This window comes from Tarenaya hassleriana, unplaced genomic scaffold, assembly GCF_000463585.1.
Source record: "Tarenaya hassleriana unplaced genomic scaffold, ASM46358v1 Cleome11, whole genome shotgun sequence".
Classification (NCBI taxonomy): Eukaryota; Viridiplantae; Streptophyta; class Magnoliopsida; order Brassicales; family Cleomaceae; genus Tarenaya; species Tarenaya hassleriana.
In genome coordinates, this window is record NW_010961290.1 from 847,395 (window position 1) to 869,096 (window position 21,702).

At 32.2% G+C, this 21,702-nt stretch overlaps 3 protein-coding genes across 3 annotated transcripts; 2 read left to right on the forward strand and 1 right to left on the reverse strand.

Annotated features, from left to right (window-relative positions):
* Nucleotides 1-10,455: 10,455 nt before the first annotated feature.
* LOC104805246 (AP2/ERF and B3 domain-containing transcription factor RAV1-like) lies at nucleotides 10,456-11,950 on the forward strand. Its single transcript, XM_010529743.2, has one exon. The coding sequence runs from the start codon at nucleotides 10,609-10,611 to the stop codon at nucleotides 11,701-11,703; it is 1,095 nt and encodes a 364-aa protein (XP_010528045.1). The 5' UTR covers nucleotides 10,456-10,608; the 3' UTR covers nucleotides 11,704-11,950.
* A 2,297-nt stretch (nucleotides 11,951-14,247) lies between these two features.
* Nucleotides 14,248-15,463, forward strand: LOC104805247 (allene oxide cyclase 3, chloroplastic-like). The gene is made up of 2 exons (XM_010529744.1): nucleotides 14,248-14,532; nucleotides 14,802-15,463. Exons 1-2 carry the CDS (start codon nucleotides 14,307-14,309, stop codon nucleotides 15,323-15,325), a joined length of 750 nt encoding a protein of 249 aa, XP_010528046.1. The 5' UTR covers nucleotides 14,248-14,306; the 3' UTR covers nucleotides 15,326-15,463.
* Nucleotides 15,464-17,433: 1,970 nt separating this feature from the next.
* On the reverse strand, nucleotides 17,434-18,926 carry LOC104805949 (zinc finger protein WIP6). Its single transcript, XM_019201548.1, has 2 exons — nucleotides 18,595-18,926; nucleotides 17,434-18,055 (listed from the first exon to the last, which is right to left on the reverse strand). The coding sequence occupies exons 1-2, from the start codon at nucleotides 18,922-18,924 to the stop codon at nucleotides 17,525-17,527; spliced, it is 861 nt and encodes a 286-aa protein (XP_019057093.1). The 5' UTR covers nucleotides 18,925-18,926; the 3' UTR covers nucleotides 17,434-17,524.
* Between the last annotated feature and the right edge of the window lie 2,776 nt (nucleotides 18,927-21,702).

Sequence of the window (21,702 nt, forward strand, 5' to 3'; positions counted from 1 at the left end):
TGAATATTATTGGTTCGTAGTTCGTACACTAGGGGCTCACTCTCTATAATATATTGCGGTATATACATGTTCAAACCGCGTGTGGGTTTTGTATTTTATGCCTTTATTTTTTTTTACGTTAAAGCTTTAATCTTTTTTGCCTAAATATTTTAAGGTTTAATTAGTTTTAAATGTATTTGAACTGAAGAGACACGGTATCATTCGCAACGAGAATACCGTGGAAAATATAGCTATACAGTCTATATCGAGTATTAAGTATTTACAAACTATAAACTCTTTTTCTTTTATGTAACAAACTATAAACTTATTTTCACGTATATGTATATATTTCACAAACACACACATATATGTGCGTGCCTTTTTTTGAAACATATATATATATATATATGCATGGATGGAATTTTGCTTAGCTTTAATTATCTTCCTAGTGCATAAGAAATTACAATATTTATTTTAATAAAACCCAACGGTTGGTGACCAAAGTCATCCTCAAAATCTAGGATTCGATTCAACTGGTGGGAAATGATGTAATTTTTAAACCAAAATAGTCTATATACAAAACTGGTCTCAGACCTATGGTGGATGTAGTCGAGTCGAAAATCCTGAGAACCATCCTAATTATCAAAAAAAATTATCTTAATAAACTTCGTTATTTATTTTTCAAATGGTATATATTCTAAGTTAAAAAGTCATGATATTCCCGTTAAAGAAGAAAATAGAGTCAAGGTTGCTTGCAATCGAAACGAAAACAAATAAGCGATGATAGATGGACTAAGAAAAATATCTCGATATGTACTTTATTTTCTTTACCACACATATATATATGTATATATATACATATAACTTTACCGCTGGGTTTCATTTTTTACTGTAGTTGCGATTCAATCACTGATATTTCCGAATGCTTTTGGGAAATTCAAATCAGACTTTTACAAAAAAAAAAATAAAAATAAATCAGACTTATACTAACTGATCATAATACATTATTTGAGGTTGAAATTTTTTTCACATTCAAACAAGTTGAAATATGTACAAGGGCTGAGAAATCTGATTGTGTTGGTCAACCCTTGGCGTTGCTTTTTATTTCGTCTTTATGTATTTTTTTTTTTGTTATAATTATTTAATTTAATGTTTACGAGTGTAGTCATGTAAATACAAAAGGCCGCGACTTTGCTTTTGACGTCCACAGCCATTAAATTCCTTCAGCTAGTAAGTTGACTATTCGAAGATTCTAATGTTATTACTAGCTGCCCATAACCAATCCCATTACATATGATCACATCGTCATTTATCAAATTAACTTTTACTCTATCCTTAGTTAAATGACCCTTCTCAGTATTTCTTTTAAAATTATTAGAAGTCGTGTAACATACACATGCGCATATATATACACACATACACATATATATATATATATATATATATGTACAGACCATCTCATCGTTTGACTTTTCAAACTCTATCCGAAGTGTTATAGCGTAGGTGTAGGCTATTTATCTATCGAATACATATTATTGGGAATTTATTTGTAAATATAGTGCAATTTAGTTATAAATATAGTGCTCCAACCTCCGTTTGAAAAATGTATTTTTTTTTTGTCATAAGAAATCATATGAAAATGTTGTTTTGGAATTACTTGACTTAATCAGTTGACCTCGAGAGTTGTGTCCCTTTGCATCGAGCCATAACGCTCATCGTAATTAGGAAGATAAAATATAAAATATGTGTCCATAAGATATAATATAAATATATATACACACACATATTTTTGAAAGTAGTGGGAGCAATTAGTAATATTATGATGACGACCGACGGAGAAAAGATGGTTGTATGCGCTGCTGAGCTTATCTGCAACAGAAGAAATCCCCAAAATAATATATATATACACATATATATATATATATATATATATATATATTTATATTAAATAACTTCAAACTAATTTAAAATAATTTAATGCAAATGCAACTTGCCCTCCTATGCCAATTACGACTTACGTTTCTCCTACTTCCTTTTATTTAATTATTTTTTCTTCCACTTTTTGACTTGTCAACATTTTATTCGTGGGTATCATGTCGGCACCGTTATATACAGTAAAATATTTAACAATCGCATATTATTCGATCCACATTGCACATTTGGAATATTAGAGACATACCAATACTTGTGATAATCTAATTAAATTCACAAAGATGTCTAAGAGATATGACCATCTACGAGTTGTAGCTAGTAAGATATTCAACGGATGCAAAAAAAATCAATTTGTTTTAACAAATGATATTCATTGAGATTCTCATTTTCCACAAATCTGAATTTATATTTATCGGAATAAAATTAATATTGTCATTTGTAGATCTATGAATCTCCATTAGTTTTGTTCTAAATTCAAAAATATTAATGTTATTAAAGTAACATGTGACAACATCTTTATAAAAAAAAGGAATAATCGCATTAAAATACCCGAACTTTTACAAAAATCTCATGTAAATACTCGAATTATAAAATTATCATATAAATACCTGAACTTTTCATAACTCTCACATAAATACCCAGACTTTTAAATTTTTTCCAAATCAAACACTCATCCGTTAACGTCGTTAAACGTAAATGTTGACTCAGCAAAAAACTGTTGACTCAACAAAAAAATATATTATTAAATATCTAAATTTTTATTTACATATATTTAAATTTTATATATTAAAAATAATATTTATATGTATATATATTAGTTATATATATAAAATATACATATAAAACTAATATATATAATTATAATTAGTTACAAACTCCTAATTAGTTGTATATGTATATTTTGTATATATAACTAATTATAAGTATATATCTTAGTTGTATATGTATATTTTGTATATATAACTAATATATATATATATATAAATATTATTTTTAATATATATTATATGTATATATGTTAGTTATAATTATTTTTATTTTAATATGTGTATTATGTATGTATATAAATTTAATTATAATTATTTTTATTTTAATATATATGTATTAGTAATGATATATATATATATTTATTGATGTTTTATTTGTAGGACATATATAAAAATATATAATTTAAAATTTAAAATAAAAATTTCGATTGGCCACAGAGGCGAAAGATGGTCCGACCAATAATGTCCCAATGTCACTAATGTTTGATATCAACTGCTCAACCAAAGGCACGAGTTATGTGGCACACAGGGGATGGTGGGTCCCGCTTTCGACCAATCATATTTCTCTTTATATTTAGTCAACAAAAGCAACTTCAGATTTTACATGAGGATTCCTACTACTAATCTCGTGAACTTAATTAATTATTTCATTATCTATTAATTAATTATTGGTTTCTCTTGATTCAACCACCAGAGTCTATATGGCCCCCACATCTTGCATTTTAGAATCTCCTGCAATTTAACTACTTGACTATTTATTAATTTCAATTAGACCGCTGATTATGACCTAGACTACGTTTGAACTGGGCAAAATTAATTGGGCTGTTTTCAGGTTCTGGTAATTTTAAATATTTATACGATCAAGTGGTTATTTGTTGTTTTCCGTAATACGAAATTTCATATGCCCATATGAATTATTATCTTTTTTATAATACACACACACATATCCCAATATTTATTTGGATTTTGGAGCCATTACTAATTTGGAATAAGTTTATTCTAGAATACCATTATTTTATAGTATTTCTTTCGAGTTTACAGAAAAGTAAAACAAATGGTTATTACATTTATCAATGCAAATTATAATATCAAAGCTAATAGTAATATTATGATTTCCAACATTTATGATGTTTTTTATTTCAATACATATACTTCTCCGTTTGTGATCATGTTATACGAAATATAGTGTGGTCACATATTGATCTCACTGCTCATAACGTTAAATTTATGATGTTTTAATTAAATGATTAGTAAGATATATAAGGTATGAACATAATGAATTAATATAATCACCATAAATTTAACGTTATAATCAATAAAATCAAAATGTGATCACATTATATTTTGGATCATATGGTCATAGATGAAAAATGATATATGTTGAAATAAAAATAGAAAAGTAAAGGTATTTTTTATATAATGGCCTCTTGTTATTTCCATATAATACCGTGTGTGTGTGTGTATATATATATAAACGTGATGTTTTTTTTTGTCAAATAGCATTAGTCTCCATGATAATTTATGATCGTCATGTAGGTACTTGTCTAGGAAAAATACAATAAGATCTTAAATGGTCTGGAAAAAATACAAGAAAATTATGTCGTTATATTGTAGAAATTAAAATTAAATTGCACGTGTCTGGTAATTTTGAACGTCGAAAATGATAAACTGCATGACCAACATCACACATTGACGAATCAGCACCACCAGAAAAAAAAACGTACATTAGATTTCTACGTTATCCTTATATATATTAGATTGTGTCCGATGTTATTTTTAAAAGTTGGAATAAAAATCATATTTTTTTCGAATTAAATTTTTGTATTCTAAAAAGAAAAATTCCAATCGAAAAGTGATAAGTTTTCGTTGTTAATATTAAAAAATAAAATCATTTTTTAAAAAACTGAATTGATTTCCATTATTCATTCTTTCTTTAAATGGTGGATTGTTTTTTTTTTTTTGAGTAACTATCTGATGAAATATTAAAAATTAATTTAGACAAAGAAAACATGGTAGTTTTTTTTATTGGATGTTTATAGAGAATAACTGAGTTCGTTTTTCTAATTGTTAATATAATATTTTGTAATAATGACTTTTCTTAATTATGCATAGAGATATAACCATCGATTAAATTGAAGTGGATGCGTGTATTCTTATCAACCAACTTTAAACTTTCGTTTTTTTTTCCAACCTCTCATATTTTTTTTCCTCGTTGCATTAATTACTGAAATATTTTAGATTGTTAAAGGATAATGAATAACAAAAAAAAAGGACTTAAATAGTCAAACATAATTAAAAAAACGGACGGAAGTGGCCAATGCGTTTGGTTTACGTGTGAACAGTCTAAAGAGACAAGTTGGCGAATCACAAAACACAACTGGAAGAAAAATGCGTGACATTGACGTGGCAGAAAGTTCCATTTCCATCTTTCCTAACCCCAATTCCCTTTTTAAAATAATTTTATTTTCATAAAATAAATCCCGATTCCCCTTTTTTGTTTTACATATTTAAAAACATTTTAAAACATCGTATTTAGAATATATCCATTTAAATTTTCAATTATCAATCATTTAAATAAATATATAGGAAATTATATATTTTTTGAAGATAATAAACACCACACTTGTAAATATTTATATGAGACAAAATCTATAAGTTTATAACTAAAGTACGTAGTCTATAAAATCATTTGCTCTGGTCTATGCATATATCGCTATACATTTTGAAAAATAGTTACAAAAAAGCTTCATTGATTAAGAATCATAACTTCTTCTGTTATTTTATATTATCCGAAATGATTATCTTAACATTAATGGACATGCATATGCATTTGATGTATTAATTGCTCCGACTAAATTCTTATGATTAATTTATCATATCTCATTACAAAAAGGGAATAAAATGAAATCATCACAAACTTATCAGTTATCTCAAAGGTCACTACACATAAACGGACGACGAAAATCCATATATATAATAATTACATGAGCTGATGAGATCGACCCAATAGGATAAAGAACATAAGTAGACGACCACGAGCTTATCTCAAATTTTCATATAATATGATATTGAATAAACCACGTTTCACTCTACATTATATTATACTCTTTATATAAAAATCCGTATTCAAGTATATAATATTCTAATTCATCATCTCAAATCCGGTGGAGAGCAAATATGTCGAGAATTTCTAAATAATGTTTTGCCATTAATTTTTTTTTTTATTTTCTTTTGTTCGTATATAATAGCTATATTAACCTATCACTTAAAAGCATTTTATCCATTATTTTTTCATAAACTTCCGCGTTGCAGAAAACAAAAAAAGAATCCGAACAATGAAACATTCTAATAAAATAACAAATTATGTATTCATGGCATGATTAAATAAATAAGGTATAGCTTGAATGTTTTGGTTCACATATGATGAATATATAATTTTATCACATTACGTGGCACTGCGTCGGTCGATGCGGTATGACAATGCGCAGCCATCTTAAGTCATTCTAAAGCTATTATTATATCTAATCAATCTCCAACCGAAAGAGTTCCAAGTAACGCACCAACAATTGTCATTATTATTTATCGCAAATAATATGATTATTGTAATGATTCCGATTACATTAAAGATGATCTCTAGGCCCATAAATTAATAAAAAAGTAACCATGCGGATAAACACAGGCTTTCGCTTTTTCGTCACATTGGATGACATAACGAAATAAACATTGCTTCGCTTTTGGAATTTTAGGTTGAAAAATCACGTTTCTATTCGCCAATTTAAAAGTGGAAGTAATTAAATAAGTTTCTTACCCACATCACAAACCAAAAGTAACATACTTAATTGGCCCTTCTGTAGATCAAATTAATTATGATGTGAAAACCCGTTTATCATGATAATTATTCAACGTTAATCAATATCCGATAACCACAAGACCTAATAAAAAAATTTGCTGAATTTGTTGATTATTTGTTATGTTATGCTGGGCGTATAACATCTTATATATATATAACGTATATAGGAATGGACATTTGATTTATTTATTTTTTTAATACACATATGACAGTTGCTTGAAATATATATTTATGAATCCATCTCTTTGCTATTTTGTTTTATTGATTTTTGCCATATGATTATATATCGGTAGGGGAAAGTTCCATAACAATGAGAAAATAGAATCGGGCTTCGTTAAAAAAAGACAAAAAAAATATAGCTTGAATGTTATAATAAAATAAGACGGTAAATTCATATTTCTAAAGGAGCAAGTTAAAAATCAATGTATTATAGCATAACCCTGAAATGTAATAGAAATAATCCATAAATAAATAAATGTAATATGTTTGAAATTATCAAAAACGTGGATAAAAACGGGTAAAATAGATAACATAAATTAATATAAGCAAAGGAAAAGGGTAGACGAATTTGTTTTGCTCTCCACTTATAGGCCCTTTGAACGGATGAAATCAATGTACTTTTATGATAATATTTATAATTCAATCTTATAAAAAGTAATATAATTCGTCATGAATAATATATATATATATTTCAGTCGTGGGATAAATGGAGATGATGGTTATGATGATGATGACGAATGGATAAGCAGTTAGTACCATATTGAACTTTACTTTCGTTGTAATAAAATTGATTCTTTTGTAATTAACAAACTAAAATGCGTGCTCTAACACTAATTACGTTTTAATATTCTCGTAGTGTGATTGAGTAAATCAATCAGTCAGAAACCCATCGACGCCCAACCCTAATGGGGAAAGCTGATGACGTAATCAAATCCTAAAAGATCCTCTTCACCCCTTTTCAAATCAATTTAGATTTTATTTAATAATATATTGTATACAATAAGCGATAAAATCGTGTACGGGTGAGGTGAGATTCTATAAGCATAACCCGTCTAATTGTGACGTTTATTATAATTATTAAAAAAAAATCAGTACCCGTTGTAATTTGTTTCATTGAATATTTTTATATGCTATTTCAGATATAAGATATACGTGTATATATTATGTAACCGTTATCTTAAATTTTGGAAATATTTTTTCTTAAATTTTATAAAATTATGTATAAATAAAAATATTATAAATGTTTTCTTTTTTTAAAACCTATATTTTTTTTATAAAAATAGAATTCGAAGTTGAAATGTGTTTTTTATTGTAATTTATGTAGAAACCGTAAAAATCATCAATTTTTTAACGTGAATAAAGAGTTGATATTCTCGTCGAAACCATCAATTAGTTGGGAGGAAAAAAAAAGAGTTGTACTCAATTGAAATTGTAGTGGTCTAAATCTAATCTATAATTTCTTGAGAATATATATATATAAAATATATATATAATAGAAAAACACATCATGAAAACATAAATCAATTAAAAAAACATGTTTTTCTATTCAGACAGGGCCTATGCTAGACACGACTCTCATTTTGCCATTTGGTGTTATATCACCCAATTTAATATAAATATATGTATATACGAAAGGGAATCTTTTGTTGGACCCACGCAGGAAATCGAATAAAAACATAATAGAAATAATTACAATTGAAAATCCATAGAAAAATTTGAAAAAAAAAAGAGAGAGAGAGAGGAATAAATACAAAGAGTTAATCATCAAATTGCTCAAAGAAACAACCTACCCACCGGCTTGGGCGCTTGGTTTTAATCAAGTTGATGGTTGTGGGGTCCAAATTGGGACCAAATAGGAATTCTTCCGTACCAAAAATCTATGTTTATGTTTGGTTGGTTGGTTCATATTATCAAATTATCATCATATATTATATTTTATATCTTTACACTGTTGGGTTTATTATACTTTCCATAGACCATACATATTCCAAGGTCGGATAATAATTAGATGCGGATTGATTTGATGGACATTATGAATTTGGTATTTCATATGTTATATTATTCGAATTGAATCGAGAAAAATAATAGTGAAAACACGAGAAAATAACTATGCAAGTAAATGATGAAAAAAAGGAAGATGCGGAATTAAAAAAAAATCAAAACAAGAAAAAAATAGAAAATGTCAAAATAACTAAAAGTTTGCAAAAATAGTTAAATATCTAAAGAAAATGTATCAATTCGGTTCTGTTATATTCGAACCCAAGATATATTTATTATATAAATGTCTGATAAAATGGTGGAATTCGATTTAAAATTATTTTCATACTCATATTTATTGCTTCATTATACATCTCAATATATTTTGAACCGACATTGGTGAGTCGAACCTGTCGTAGACAAATTGTGAAAGATGAGTGAGGATTGAGGAAGAGTCCACGTGGTAGTCCACGAGAATCTTTCTTAACCTAAAAAAAACTCGAGCAATGAAAGCAACGAACCTAAAAATATTTTAAAATATTTTTATTAAAATTAAATATATGAGATTCTAAACGAAAATTTAAAAAAAAATGATTTATCCTCTTGTCATGAATGCCCATCTTACAATCCATACACACAGAACACGTACAACCATGCCTCTTACTTGCTTGTCATTGGCCCATCTCCCATCCTAGTGGGAAATAATAATAATAATAATACAAGATTGAACCGTAGGAAAGAGAAATTATTAAATAAATGAATGAATAAAATTTCCAAATGAAGATGTAAGACCTAATCTCTTTCCACCCTCCCAATATTTTGCTGGTCTCTAATTGGTCCTTTTAATAAAACCCAACTATGGTTAGGGTAGATTTTTTTATGAGAAAAAGCAACAAATATCAGATAAGATCGTAACCATCCACATCATCTCTCTCTCTATGTATGTACATGTACATGTATATGATTTTATTTATGTAATATTTTCCAAAAAAGCTAAATTATTCCTAACGTTAGATTCGTCCGTCAAACTGATCGGTCGTTAAAACACGGCAAATGGAGATCAGCCAAATTAATTAATATTCATGCATTTATATAAAAACATCCATAATGTTCTGGTATTAACTTGAAAAAAAATAAGATTATTTCCCATCAAAATCAAATCTCATCAGTGGTTGTTATTATTATTGTAACGGATGTATAGTTAAGTTTATAATACGGTGTGTTAATGACCAATAGCATCAAAGTTCAGGGGGGATGAACTTCACTGAAATAATGTCCATTTCTCATGTGAACCCCCTTATCCAATCAGGCCCACTATGGGCCCCACTTCCCCATCCACAGCCCACAACACATTCATCCATCCACCTATGTTATTTTTTCTTCTTCTTCTTATTTTTGTCCAATAATATATAACCCTTTTTTTTGTAAAGAATAATATATAACCTTGATTTAATCAAAATATTTTTATTTTTAGGATTCTTCTGGTCTAGTAAAATTTTTTTCCCAGGAATCTGGATTTATTTATTCATTGTAAAATCATGTTATTCATATTCTCTAACTCTATCATTCCAAAGTTACCATAATTTATGGCGTGGCTGATACTGAAAATCTAATAATATTTTTAAGAGGCAAAATATATACATCATTATTAGAAAAATCTCCATGCTAATAATGTGTCAATTTAATTATTTTGGTATTTTAATAAAAAAAAAATACTTCCTTGAATCTTCCTGGTTTTGAGTTGACCCACACAACGTACGGTATACCCATATTTCCCATACACCTGCCCATATATTATAATTACCGCCTTAAACCCACGACGGATAAAGAAATATTTCCTTTTTTCCGAAGAAAAAAAATGAAAAAACAAAAAAGAGTAAAATAACAGTATCATACATGCACTTGCTATATCTTATTTTCCTGTCCCTATATATATTCACGCATACTTCACACACTCGAAAACAGATAGAGACACGTATACATACATATATACATACACCCGTCTCTCGATTCTCATCATATTTTTCTTGTGCTTGTTCTTTCAAATCAACCCAGAACAGAAAAAAATCAAGATCCCAAGGAAAAAAATACAGCTTTAAAGACATGGATGTGAGTAGCGTAGATGAGAGCACAACAAGTGCAGAAACCGTTAACACTCCGCCGATGACGACGCCGGAGACACGACCGCCGGCGAGAAAATCGCCGGAGAAGCTTTACCGGATGGGAAGCGGATCGAGTGTCGTTTTGGATTCGGAAAACGGCGTGGAGTTCGAGTCTCGGAAGTTGCCGTCGTCCAAGTACAAAGGCGTGGTGCCGCAGCCAAACGGCAGGTGGGGCGCTCAGATTTACGAGAAACATCAGCGCGTGTGGCTCGGCACCTTCAACGAGGAAGACGAGGCGGCGCGTGCGTATGACGTGGCCGCACAACGATTCCGCGGCCGCGACGCGGTCACGAATTTCAAGAACGCGCGTTTGGACGACGACGAGGTCGCGTTCCTGAACGCGCACTCCAAGTCAGAGATCGTCGATATGCTACGTAAGCACACGTACAACGAGGAGCTCGAGCAAAGCAAACGCCGATCAAGATCCCGTTACGGTAACAGTAACGGCAACGACGACCGTAACGGAAACGGGAAAAGCCCGGGAACTGGTGACGGAAACGACGGCGTTTCGGGGACGGAGTTCAGATCGGCGGAGGCACTGTTCGAGAAAGCGGTGACGCCTAGCGACGTAGGGAAGCTGAACCGTTTGGTGATACCGAAGCACCACGCGGAGAAGCATTTTCCGTTACCGTCAGGTAACGTCTCCGTGAAGGGGGTGCTGTTGAATTTCGAGGACGTAACGGGGAAGGTGTGGAGGTTCCGTTACTCGTACTGGAACAGTAGTCAAAGCTACGTGCTGACCAAAGGATGGAGCCGGTTCGTGAAGGAGAAGAATCTGAAGGCCGGTGACGTGGTCAGTTTCAGCAGATCCAATGGTCAGGATCAACAGCTGTACATAGGTTGGAAGGCGAGATCCGACCCGGATAGCGAACCGGGTCGGGTCGTGAAGCTATTCGGAGTCAACATTTCGTCGACCGTTGACTGCTCAAACGACGTCGTAGCGAGAAGTGGTGGTCAGAAGAGAGCGAGGGAAGTGGAAGAGACGATGCTTTCGCTGGGGTGCTGTAAGAAACAACGCGTCTTCGTTGCCTCCTAACAATTCTCTTTTCTTTTTTTCTTTTTTTTTTTTACAAGTTTTCGTTTTATGTTTTTTTTTTCTTCTCTTGCATCATCAGTTCTTGTTCTTGTTCTTGTCGAGGTTCAGGAGTTGCTTAAGTTGTAAATTTTATTGTTAGGACAACAAAAAAAGGAGAAAAAAAAAATAGGGGGAACGAATGTTCAATAACATGAAACGGTGAAATCAAAGTTAATTTTCTCTCAATGAATGGATTGCAGCTTCTCATCGTGTTCACCCCTAACAAGTAACAGGTTTCCTTATACACAAGTCTATATATATGTATATATACATGTGTATGCAGTGTAAAAAGTACATAACATTTGTACCGGTTATACAGCTACATATATGCATATATATCATGAAATGGACGGCATCCAATCCGGATAATAAGGGAATCGGATTTTAGTATGGTGGGAGGGATTGAATCTAAGGACCGAACAAAATATATAAGATTCATATGATCATCTGAAATATATATATGGAAGGAATATATTTTTGCTGGGCTTTGGTATCTCAATTCTTCAACAATTCAATTTGGCTTTCATCTATATATTATGTAAAAAAATGGTAAACGATATCGGTTTAACTTATCTAATTATAAGATTTTGTGTATTTGATTTCATTTTCCATTACAATCCGGCTAGAAATGTATAAAATCGGTTTAAATCTTCAATTATGGGGAATTATTATTAGGCATCAGATAATATTAAGATTCTATGTGATATTTTATTATTAATATGTTCCTATTGTATAGTGAATCAAAATATGGTAACCATATTGGCAATAATATCACATTCTTTGAAAATAACAGAAAGAAGATCATTGCAGTCGACGAAAATCTACAGAATAATCATATGGAGTTTATATGATACATATTTTTTCGAACAAATGCACACACAAAATAATAGATCAATCATATAATATATTTTTAACACATTGCACGTATAGGTTTATTCATGGAATGAACGTTTACTAACCAAGTTGTTAGGTGCGAGGGAACACATTAATATTATTAATTCTAACAAGAGATACTACAAATTATTATCGCGTCTAGAAAAAATTATTATCTATAATAGTAATATTACAATAACAAAAAATAATTAATAGCATTAGTTTAGTTTCATTGAAAAATACATATAAAATTAATATTAATTTTCATTAAATTTTTATTATATAGTTCAAAAAATTAAGACTAAATATAGGGATTTTTAGAATACCAAATCTCGTCGCCTAGATCTGACCGTAATTTCAATAATCATATTAGATCACCATCATCATCATCATCATCAACATATTATTGTTATATAATCATATTTGGATTTAAGAAACACACACAAACTAAGATATACATAGACAAACATAAGAGAATCATATTTGGAACCATGTCCCTATGTCTCACTTGCAGAGGTTAGCATATTTATTCTCCTCCCACTCTTCTTATGGTATGGTTGGTGTTAGAGTTCATTTCCTAATATATATATATGGCGAATATAGAAAGATTTGTTTTCCAAAATAGTAATAATAAAAGTTAGTATTAATCTTATACGAATTGGTTTGAATAATCGAGACTTAATCTTTATTGCAGTTAGTCACCTGACTCAACATAAATGCTCATGCGAATATATCGCCTAACCTTTCAAACAACTAATTGAATAAATGGACCATAAACTTCTAATCCATTGCAAATCTGTATTAATAGAAAATATTCGAAATAAAGACGATAGATTTATATATACGAAAATGAGCATTACTACTACTAAATACTAATACTCCTTTTTTATATACTTTTATTCTTTTTTATACATGTATTCACTATTCACCCCCTCTACACACATTTAATGGGCCTGGAACATAAGATTGGGCCTTAACATAACCTGACATATATATTTGTCTGATGGGCCTTAGACGTAACGTACATATACCTTGTAATTAATGGGCCTTGGACATATTGGGCTTTAACATAACCTGACATATACATCTGAGTCTAATGGGCCTTAAGAAATAACATTACATATAATGGGCCTTAGACATAACATTACGTAGATCTTGTTAATAATGGGTCTAGGCTGAAAGGGACATATCATGGGCCTTAGACATAACGTTACATATAGCTTGTAACTAATGGGCCTTAAACATAACATTACGTAGATCTTTGTTAATAATGGGCCTAGGCTGAAAGGATATATCATGGGCCTTAGACATAAGGTTATATATACCTTGTAACTAATGGGCCTTAGATATAACATTTCGTAGCTCTTGTAAATAATGGGCCTAAGTTGAAATGGATATCATGGGCCCATGATCGTATTCGGCTTCGCACGTTTTTTGTAAACGAGCTCATGGACCGACCACAAAATTCAAACCGGACATGCCGACCACCATCGAGGCCGGCCGAATCGAGGTTCCACTAATATGAACCCAATTTAATTACGCACGTGGAACACACCCATTAGACCAATAATTCAACAGAAAACCCACTATATATCGGCACGCGCACACAGACATGTTTACCAACAAACACAGCATAAATTGTTTTATCTTTTTTCTTTCTTCCTTTCTCGTCAACAGGCAAGTCTTTGACCATGGCTTCTTCTGCTACTGCGGTTCCCATCGAATCGATCTCATTGACAAATCCCAGAAATCTGCTTCCCTTTCATCAATCCAATCAAAGATCTGTTATGGGTTTCTCCAGATCCTTACAGAGCATCGGGATCTCATCCAACGGTCCGTATTTCTCCGCTCGATCAAGATCCATTTCCAGGAACTCGACTTCCATCAGAGCCTTCAGTAGCGATGAATCCACGCCACGTAAGTTAACTATTGAGGAAATATCATAGATTTAGCCACAAAGATCGCAAATTTAATCATATTTTACCTCTTTTGGAGCTCTGATTTGAGGAAAAAACGGCGACTTTGAGTTACAAAAGGAAACTCCTTTTCATCGATCAGCAAATGCCCACTTCCTAAATTTGTATAATCGATACTTTGAGAATCTTATCCGTAAATTTTGAGCTAAAATGCAAAAAACCCTCTTCATTAATCTGTGTAATTTGAGTTTTTTTTCCTGAAAAATTCAGCTAAAGTTCAAGAACTCCATGTGTACGAGCTCAACGAGGGAGACCGAAACAGCCCGGCGGTCCTGAAACTCGGGAAGAAACAGGAGCTCTGCCTCGGCGATCTGATCCCCTTCACCAACAAGCTCTACTCCGGCGATCTCACCAAGCGCGTGGGAATCACCGCCGGTCTCTGCGTCCTAATCCAGCACGTGCCCGAAAAGAACGGCGACCGATTTGAAGCCACCTACAGCTTTTACTTCGGCGACTACGGCCACTTGTCCGTACAGGGACCGTACCTGACGTACGAGGACACGCACTTGGCCATCACTGGCGGATCCGGCATCTTCGAGGGAGCGTACGGACAGGTCAAGCTTCGCCAACTGGTGTATCCGACCAAGCTTTTCTACACTTTTTATTTGAAGGGCATCAAAGATTTGCCGGCTGAGCTCACCGGAAAACCGGTCGAGCCCTCGCCGGACGTGAAGCCGTCGCCCGAGGCTCTGGCGGCGGAGCCCAGCGGAAGCATCCGTAACTTCACTGATTAAATTAGAAACCAAATAAATCTTGTCTGTTTCTCTCGCGTGTTTTAATTCCTAGTTTCTTGTATGGGTTTCTTGAGGAGTTGTATAATATTTATGTGATTGAGATTTTCTCGGAATCAAATAAATGTTCTTTATTGGTTATTCAAATAATATTTTTGATTTTGTTCATACATAGATTCTTCAGAAAAAATAACTCTATTCCGATTTGACTTGACTGGTTGCATTCCCCCCCTCGTCATTAGGTGAATAATTAAATACACTAACCATGCAATGGAACCGATTAATGCCTGTGTAAGTGACATTCAGGTCATAAATCCACTTTGGACAGTGAATAGAATCATCTCAAATTCTTTCCATATATATATATATATATATATAGATTCTGAAGTGATTGGATTCTTCTATTTGAATTTTGGTGCCAACCCTAAAGATTCTGGATGGCCTTAGATCACGTTTTCATAGAACCAATTCTAAATTTTCTACTAATCAGAGCATCTTGTAATTTCATCAATTCTTCCACATTTATTTCATCTTTACCATATAACAGAAAACAAGTTGATCATTTTTAATTTTTGTTTTGTTTTTTTAACCAGAAAAAGCTCACAGAATTTCCGTTCCATTTAATCCACTGAACTCAAAATCAGACTTTAATCACACAATTAACTCCGTCAATTCTTTTCTATTAGTGAAATCAAATTCAAGACATCGAAATGACCGTATCACCTCTCAACTATTAAACCATCATGTAATGGGTTTTCCAAATCTTGATGTTAAGCGTCATTTGCCTTTGTCCCTCTCTTTTGTTTCTGCATATGATCGATCTAACAACACATCTCAATCTCTTGTTGTTCGAGGAGTGGTAGAAGATATAAGCCGACCGAACCGAATTGATAATCGATATATATATATATATGGAACTAATCAAGGGTTCGGTCTAGTACTTGTTGATTTTTTTGGATTAGGGATAACAATTTCGGGTTTAGTTTCAATTATTCTCAATTTCTGATTTTTCCGGGGATTAAAGTATAACATTTTATTCAGATTTATAAAAAAATATTGTTTTTTAAATAATTTTCTATTTTTTATTTTTATATTTCACTCATATAAAATTAAAAATTATATTAATTCGGTTTCTTATATATTAAAATATAATTACATAATATTTAAATACATATCGTATCTAAGATTCTACGAGCATTTATTTTTGTATCCTTGAAGGTGCATGTGCTACGAATCGAACTGTCATCTATGACAGTATTTTTGTTAAATATCTTTTTAATTATAATCAAATCTTTATTGATTTATTTATGAATCGATATGAATAGCTTTTGGTCAAAAACTTTTTTTTTTTATATGTAAATTCAAACTACTTGCTGGTCGCTCTCCTTCAGTTTATCAGTTTACAATTTCCAATACGACATTTAATACTTCGTACGTACCTCCCTTTTCCGACCAATTTTGATTCACATCCAACGCTTTATTCACTAAAATATACATATATATAATAAGATTGAATTATGTATGTACTATTATTACAACAGAAATAATTAAATAATATGGGGAAATACCGAATATTATTATTTATTTTTTTACGAAACAGAAAAATATAGACCGAAGTTCGTCAGATAACTGAAGTAACCTTAGCTTCGTAAAATTTCTCTCTCCAAGTGTAACATGGACTTTTATGTGTAACATTACACATCACGAGATAAAGTGAAGCAGACAGTTTCCGGTTTCGGATAAATCGAACTGCCACTTTCCGACATTTAATCACCAACACATTCATCTCCTTTTTCATTAATATTTTATTATTATTATTATCTTCTATTATCACGCTTTGTGGTCTCTACACTTTGAAGCTTGAAGTGCCCTTTCCTTTTCTTTTTTTAACTGAAAATCATGAGTAACAATATATTATTTTCATTATGGATATTTATATGTAAAAAAATCATTATGTAAAGTTACACTATGTAATAGTATAATATTAAGAGTGCAAGCAAAAACTAAGAGTACTATATATTTGTTGTTAATTAAGGAGCTCAGACAACCCGTTTCGCGGTTTATTTACATTCGTCATAAATAATATATATAATATATAAACCAAAGTCCCAAAGCTTATAATACGCCCGATTTAACCAAAGTGACAACGAGGCGGATAGATCAAACCTAGAAAGCCTATATCAAACAAATTAAAGACCGTAATTAATTACGAGAAAATTGACCATAACGACGAAAACATTCATAATTCTCTCCACGGTCATCATCTTCATCACCACAATCATCATCTTCTTCATCACCATCACCGTCGTCATCGTCATAATCATCTTCTCCACCTCCAATCGCCACCACGCGATCACCAATAGTATGAGGTGCATGGCCATCGCCAAAGGCCTTGACATGATCTTTAAGAGACCTCTTGTGCTTAAAATCGGATCCGCACACGCAAAACCAAAGCTTTCCGCAATTTTTCTCGTGCGTCCTCCAGTCTCCTCTGACCGCGAATGCCTTCCCGCACTTGCGGCAACCGAAGGGCTTTGCTCCATGCTTTCGCTTGTAATGAGTCTGCAGCGTCCGAAAGTCCTTGAGTGGCTTCGATCTCGGATGCTCTATGTTGTTCTTGCAACCTTCTGCGCAACAATAGCACGGTAGTCTCAGTATCGAAGACGACGACTTTGTCCCTCTCAGCGATTCTGGACCTTTCCGGTATTGTGAACCGTGACCCCACATATGCATCTGCAGAGGAAATAACAAACAAAAAAAAAATATTTAGAATATGCCATATTATGTATAACAATTGTTTTATAGGTAGTTTTGGATTTGATACCGGTCAATGAAACATAAATTGTTGTCGGATGTCTCGACTTAGAGTAGAGTATATCACTGTAATTTAATTGTCTCTCTCTATGCCCATCTCATAATTGTAAGCTCCTATATACGATCAATAATTGTACAGTACTCTATGTTCCATAGGTTGATCATGAACTGAGTCGCTGACAACTTAGGTTTCCCCTCTCTTTAGCAACGGCCGGGTGTAATATGTGTACATAAATTAGATAATATATAGATATGATATACGGTGAGAGAGCCATGATCTTGCTAATGATGCTGAGGATTTAACTTGAAAGATTGTAACTTTATATATATATATATATATGGTTATAATATTATATATTTCATGCCTAAAAGATGATGGGACACTAAAAGAAGTTAAATTAACGATCTTATGACTACGAAGTAGGAACAAATGTTTTCGAGTGATGTGTTTGCGAGACCTGCATGTTGTTGAATCGGTTGAAAGTTTTGCTACAAACGGAGCAAGAGAACTGAGTTGGCCCGACAAGGATCTGGGCAAGGGAAGGGATCCAATACTGTCCACGTGGCAGAACCGTCGCCGTGAAACCATCTACGTCGCTTCCTCCGGAGGATCCCTTCTCGGCCGCGGACGGAGGACCAATGTGGAGAGCGACGGTGACGCCGTTGGCGTCGTCGGAGATATTATTAGGGTTTGTGGTTGGAGAAGGTTTTTTGGTGGTGGGTTTATGGTTTTGGCCCGGAGGCCCAAGGCGGAGCACGACCGATTCATCATCGGAGTGATTTTGCATTGAGAAAGAGAGAGAAAGAGCCAGAGAGAGAGAAGCTTAAGCTTTTTGGGGGGATATGGTGGAGAAGACAATGGAGGCTGGACGAATAGGTAAATTGATAAACGATCCTTTTTCGTCCTTTGTTTTGCTTTTTTCCTCATAAATTTACATGTCACAACCATGCTTGGTTCGAAATATCTAAGAATTCCTTTACAAAGTTAGGATGATTGTAGACTTTTTGGGAGCAATTAAGATCAGAATTACCCATAATGATCTTAATTATACGCAATAACATATCCTTATAATTTTTGTCATATTTCCCCCCAAAATTTCTAATATTAAGTACGATACGTAGTTTCAGAATTGATAACTTTTTTGTTTTTTTTGTTGTTAAAGATTGTATAATAACTTTTTTGTTTTTCTCTCGAGAATCATAAATTTTTACTGGTTTGACGTCATGTATTTTTTAGATACAATCGAGCTTATATATATATATATATATATATCTAAGACATTGACGTATGTCATTTCAAACCCTCTTGATATTATAAAAGAGCATATGGAACCAACTAGATTTTTTTTAGTAGAGGTTACAAGATAGAGAGACATATCTCGAAGAAGTTTAAGAGTCGTACCATATGTCACTGAAATTAACTCCCGCTTCTAGGATCTCAAAAACACATTGCTCGTTTCCCGAGCCTACTTTCTCATATTCCAATAACAATAATAATGATGATGATATTAATAATAACGAATTAATGGTAAATTGTTATTATTATTTTCATTTCATTGTACTTTTGATCTCTGCGCACATTTACTCAACATAAAAATCGAGTCTCTGATGAGCAAAAAAAAAAGAGAAGGAATGGAGTTATTATATATATATATATATAGAGAGAGAGAGAGAGAGAGAGAAGAGAGAGAGAGAGAGAGACATGGAGAAATGTGGTGTTAACTGTAGATTACGAAAGCTTCACTTCCCTACTATTGTATCTGAAGTTACAGAGATAGTGATACTCACAGTGATCATGATACATATAAAGTTATATGTAGTAGGGTTTCTTATATATATATATATATATATATATATATATATTCTAGGACCTGGAGAGAGAAGCTGATTCTTTTGCAAGAAAAAAAAGGAACCCTAAACTATTTCAGCTTTTACTTTAATTTAACATCTGACAAATTAATAAACAAAGTCATTATTCCTTTTTCTTCATATATTGTAAAAGTTAGATAAAAGTATATATATTGCGTTGATACCACAATGCTTGCATTAAGCATATATATATATATACACACACATATACATGGGTTACTACTTTTGTTGATACCTTTCACCACGAAACGTCTGGTTTTGCGACTTGGGCAAATACACTCTACGCCTAACGTAATGCAATTTTATTCGGAGTATTCAACCCGATTGATATCTACATATCTAAATATTGGATTCTCGTACTCGTTTTGATGTTTCTAATTATGCTGAAAGTACCCTTTGTTCACAAATTCGGTCTTTTTGGTTTGCGATAAGAAGGATTTGGACATAAAAACAAGAATGACTTGTTCATGTTGATCTAACACAAATCCAAGATTGTGTGGCTCAACCGGTAAGGAAGAGAAACTCCTTTCCAATCTTGATTCGAGTCCTCATTTGGGAACACCCATTCACATAGGTTTTCCCGATCCTTTGAGAGATGTAATAACCCAATGAACTTCCGGATTATAAAAAAAAATATTAATCTACCACAAAAAAACATTGTAATCTTTTGTTAGACAAAGACTCACCAAGTAAAAGGTTAGACCCATTTCCTAAAATGAAATTAAATATATAAACCATGGCACACGTGATTTATGTCAACAAATTATGACGTAAATATCTGATGGTTGTGTGGATCGGACGTTTGAGTAGGTAGATTCGGAGGCATGAAAGGGTCCGAAGGAGAAGAGCACAAAAGAGTACGAAAGAAACAAAACTGTAGCTCTCTCATGTCTCTGCCATGTTTTTATCATTTTGTATTTTTTAAATGCCGATTCGTGAAATGAGTCCATGAAATGAAAGGTGATTCCCATTCTTTCTATTTCCTTCGTCTTGTTAGAGTGCATGTAACTCAGAATTCGCCAACCCATTTCTCCTTTTCCTAACCCCAATCGTTTCATTTCGTTTTCTTTTTCCCCACCATAGCTTAAAATTCGGGACCTTTATTATTATTTTTCCCAACTAATATCATAACATGTATATCATTTGTCATTAAACATGAAAACAATAGAGTAATCTATATATACGGTTAAATGCAAATATGATATACGTATGTATATACACACTTGCATGCATATACATTTTGCAAAATAAATAAATTGTATTCTACCCAAGGAGAACAAATTTTATCTGCCTCACACAGCTGTGAATAATTTGGTCAACAAATGGCCTTTGACTCGTGGCATTCATACGAAGGTCATATCTTGCCTAGCTTTCTTGATGCATATTTGGTACGTTTTCTTCTTTATGATTTCCAGTGATTACGACAGCTCTTCAGCACCTTGTACAACGTGATAAATATTTGATTTAATTATTCCTATTCATATAATCATCTGAATAATAATGTACACATGAGCTATCATAGTTTTCCTCTTTATGATTACCATTAGTATCGGATTATTATTGTTATTATTATTCTCTCGTAATCATGTTTCGCATCACTATGTGAATTTTGCATGTCTATAATTATATTTTCCAGAGCTCAAAGGATTTTTTAATTTTTTTTTTTATTAATTTATGTAAGGTGGGGAATCTTTTTT

Coding starts and splice junctions, on each gene's coding strand:
- LOC104805246 (XM_010529743.2), top strand. CDS start 10,609: ATGGATGTGAGTAGCGTAGATGAGAGCACAACAAGTGCAGAAACCGTT.
- LOC104805247 (XM_010529744.1), top strand. CDS start 14,307: ATGGCTTCTTCTGCTACTGCGGTTCCCATCGAATCGATCTCATTGACA. Junction 14,533..14,801: donor TAGCGATGAATCCACGCCAC/GTAAGTTAACTA, acceptor TGAAAAATTCAG/CTAAAGTTCAAGAACTCCAT.
- LOC104805949 (XM_019201548.1), bottom strand. CDS start 18,924: ATGCAAAATCACTCCGATGATGAATCGGTCGTGCTCCGCCTTGGGCCT. Junction 18,056..18,594: donor ACCGATTCAACAACATGCAG/GTCTCGCAAACA, acceptor TTTCCTCTGCAG/ATGCATATGTGGGGTCACGG.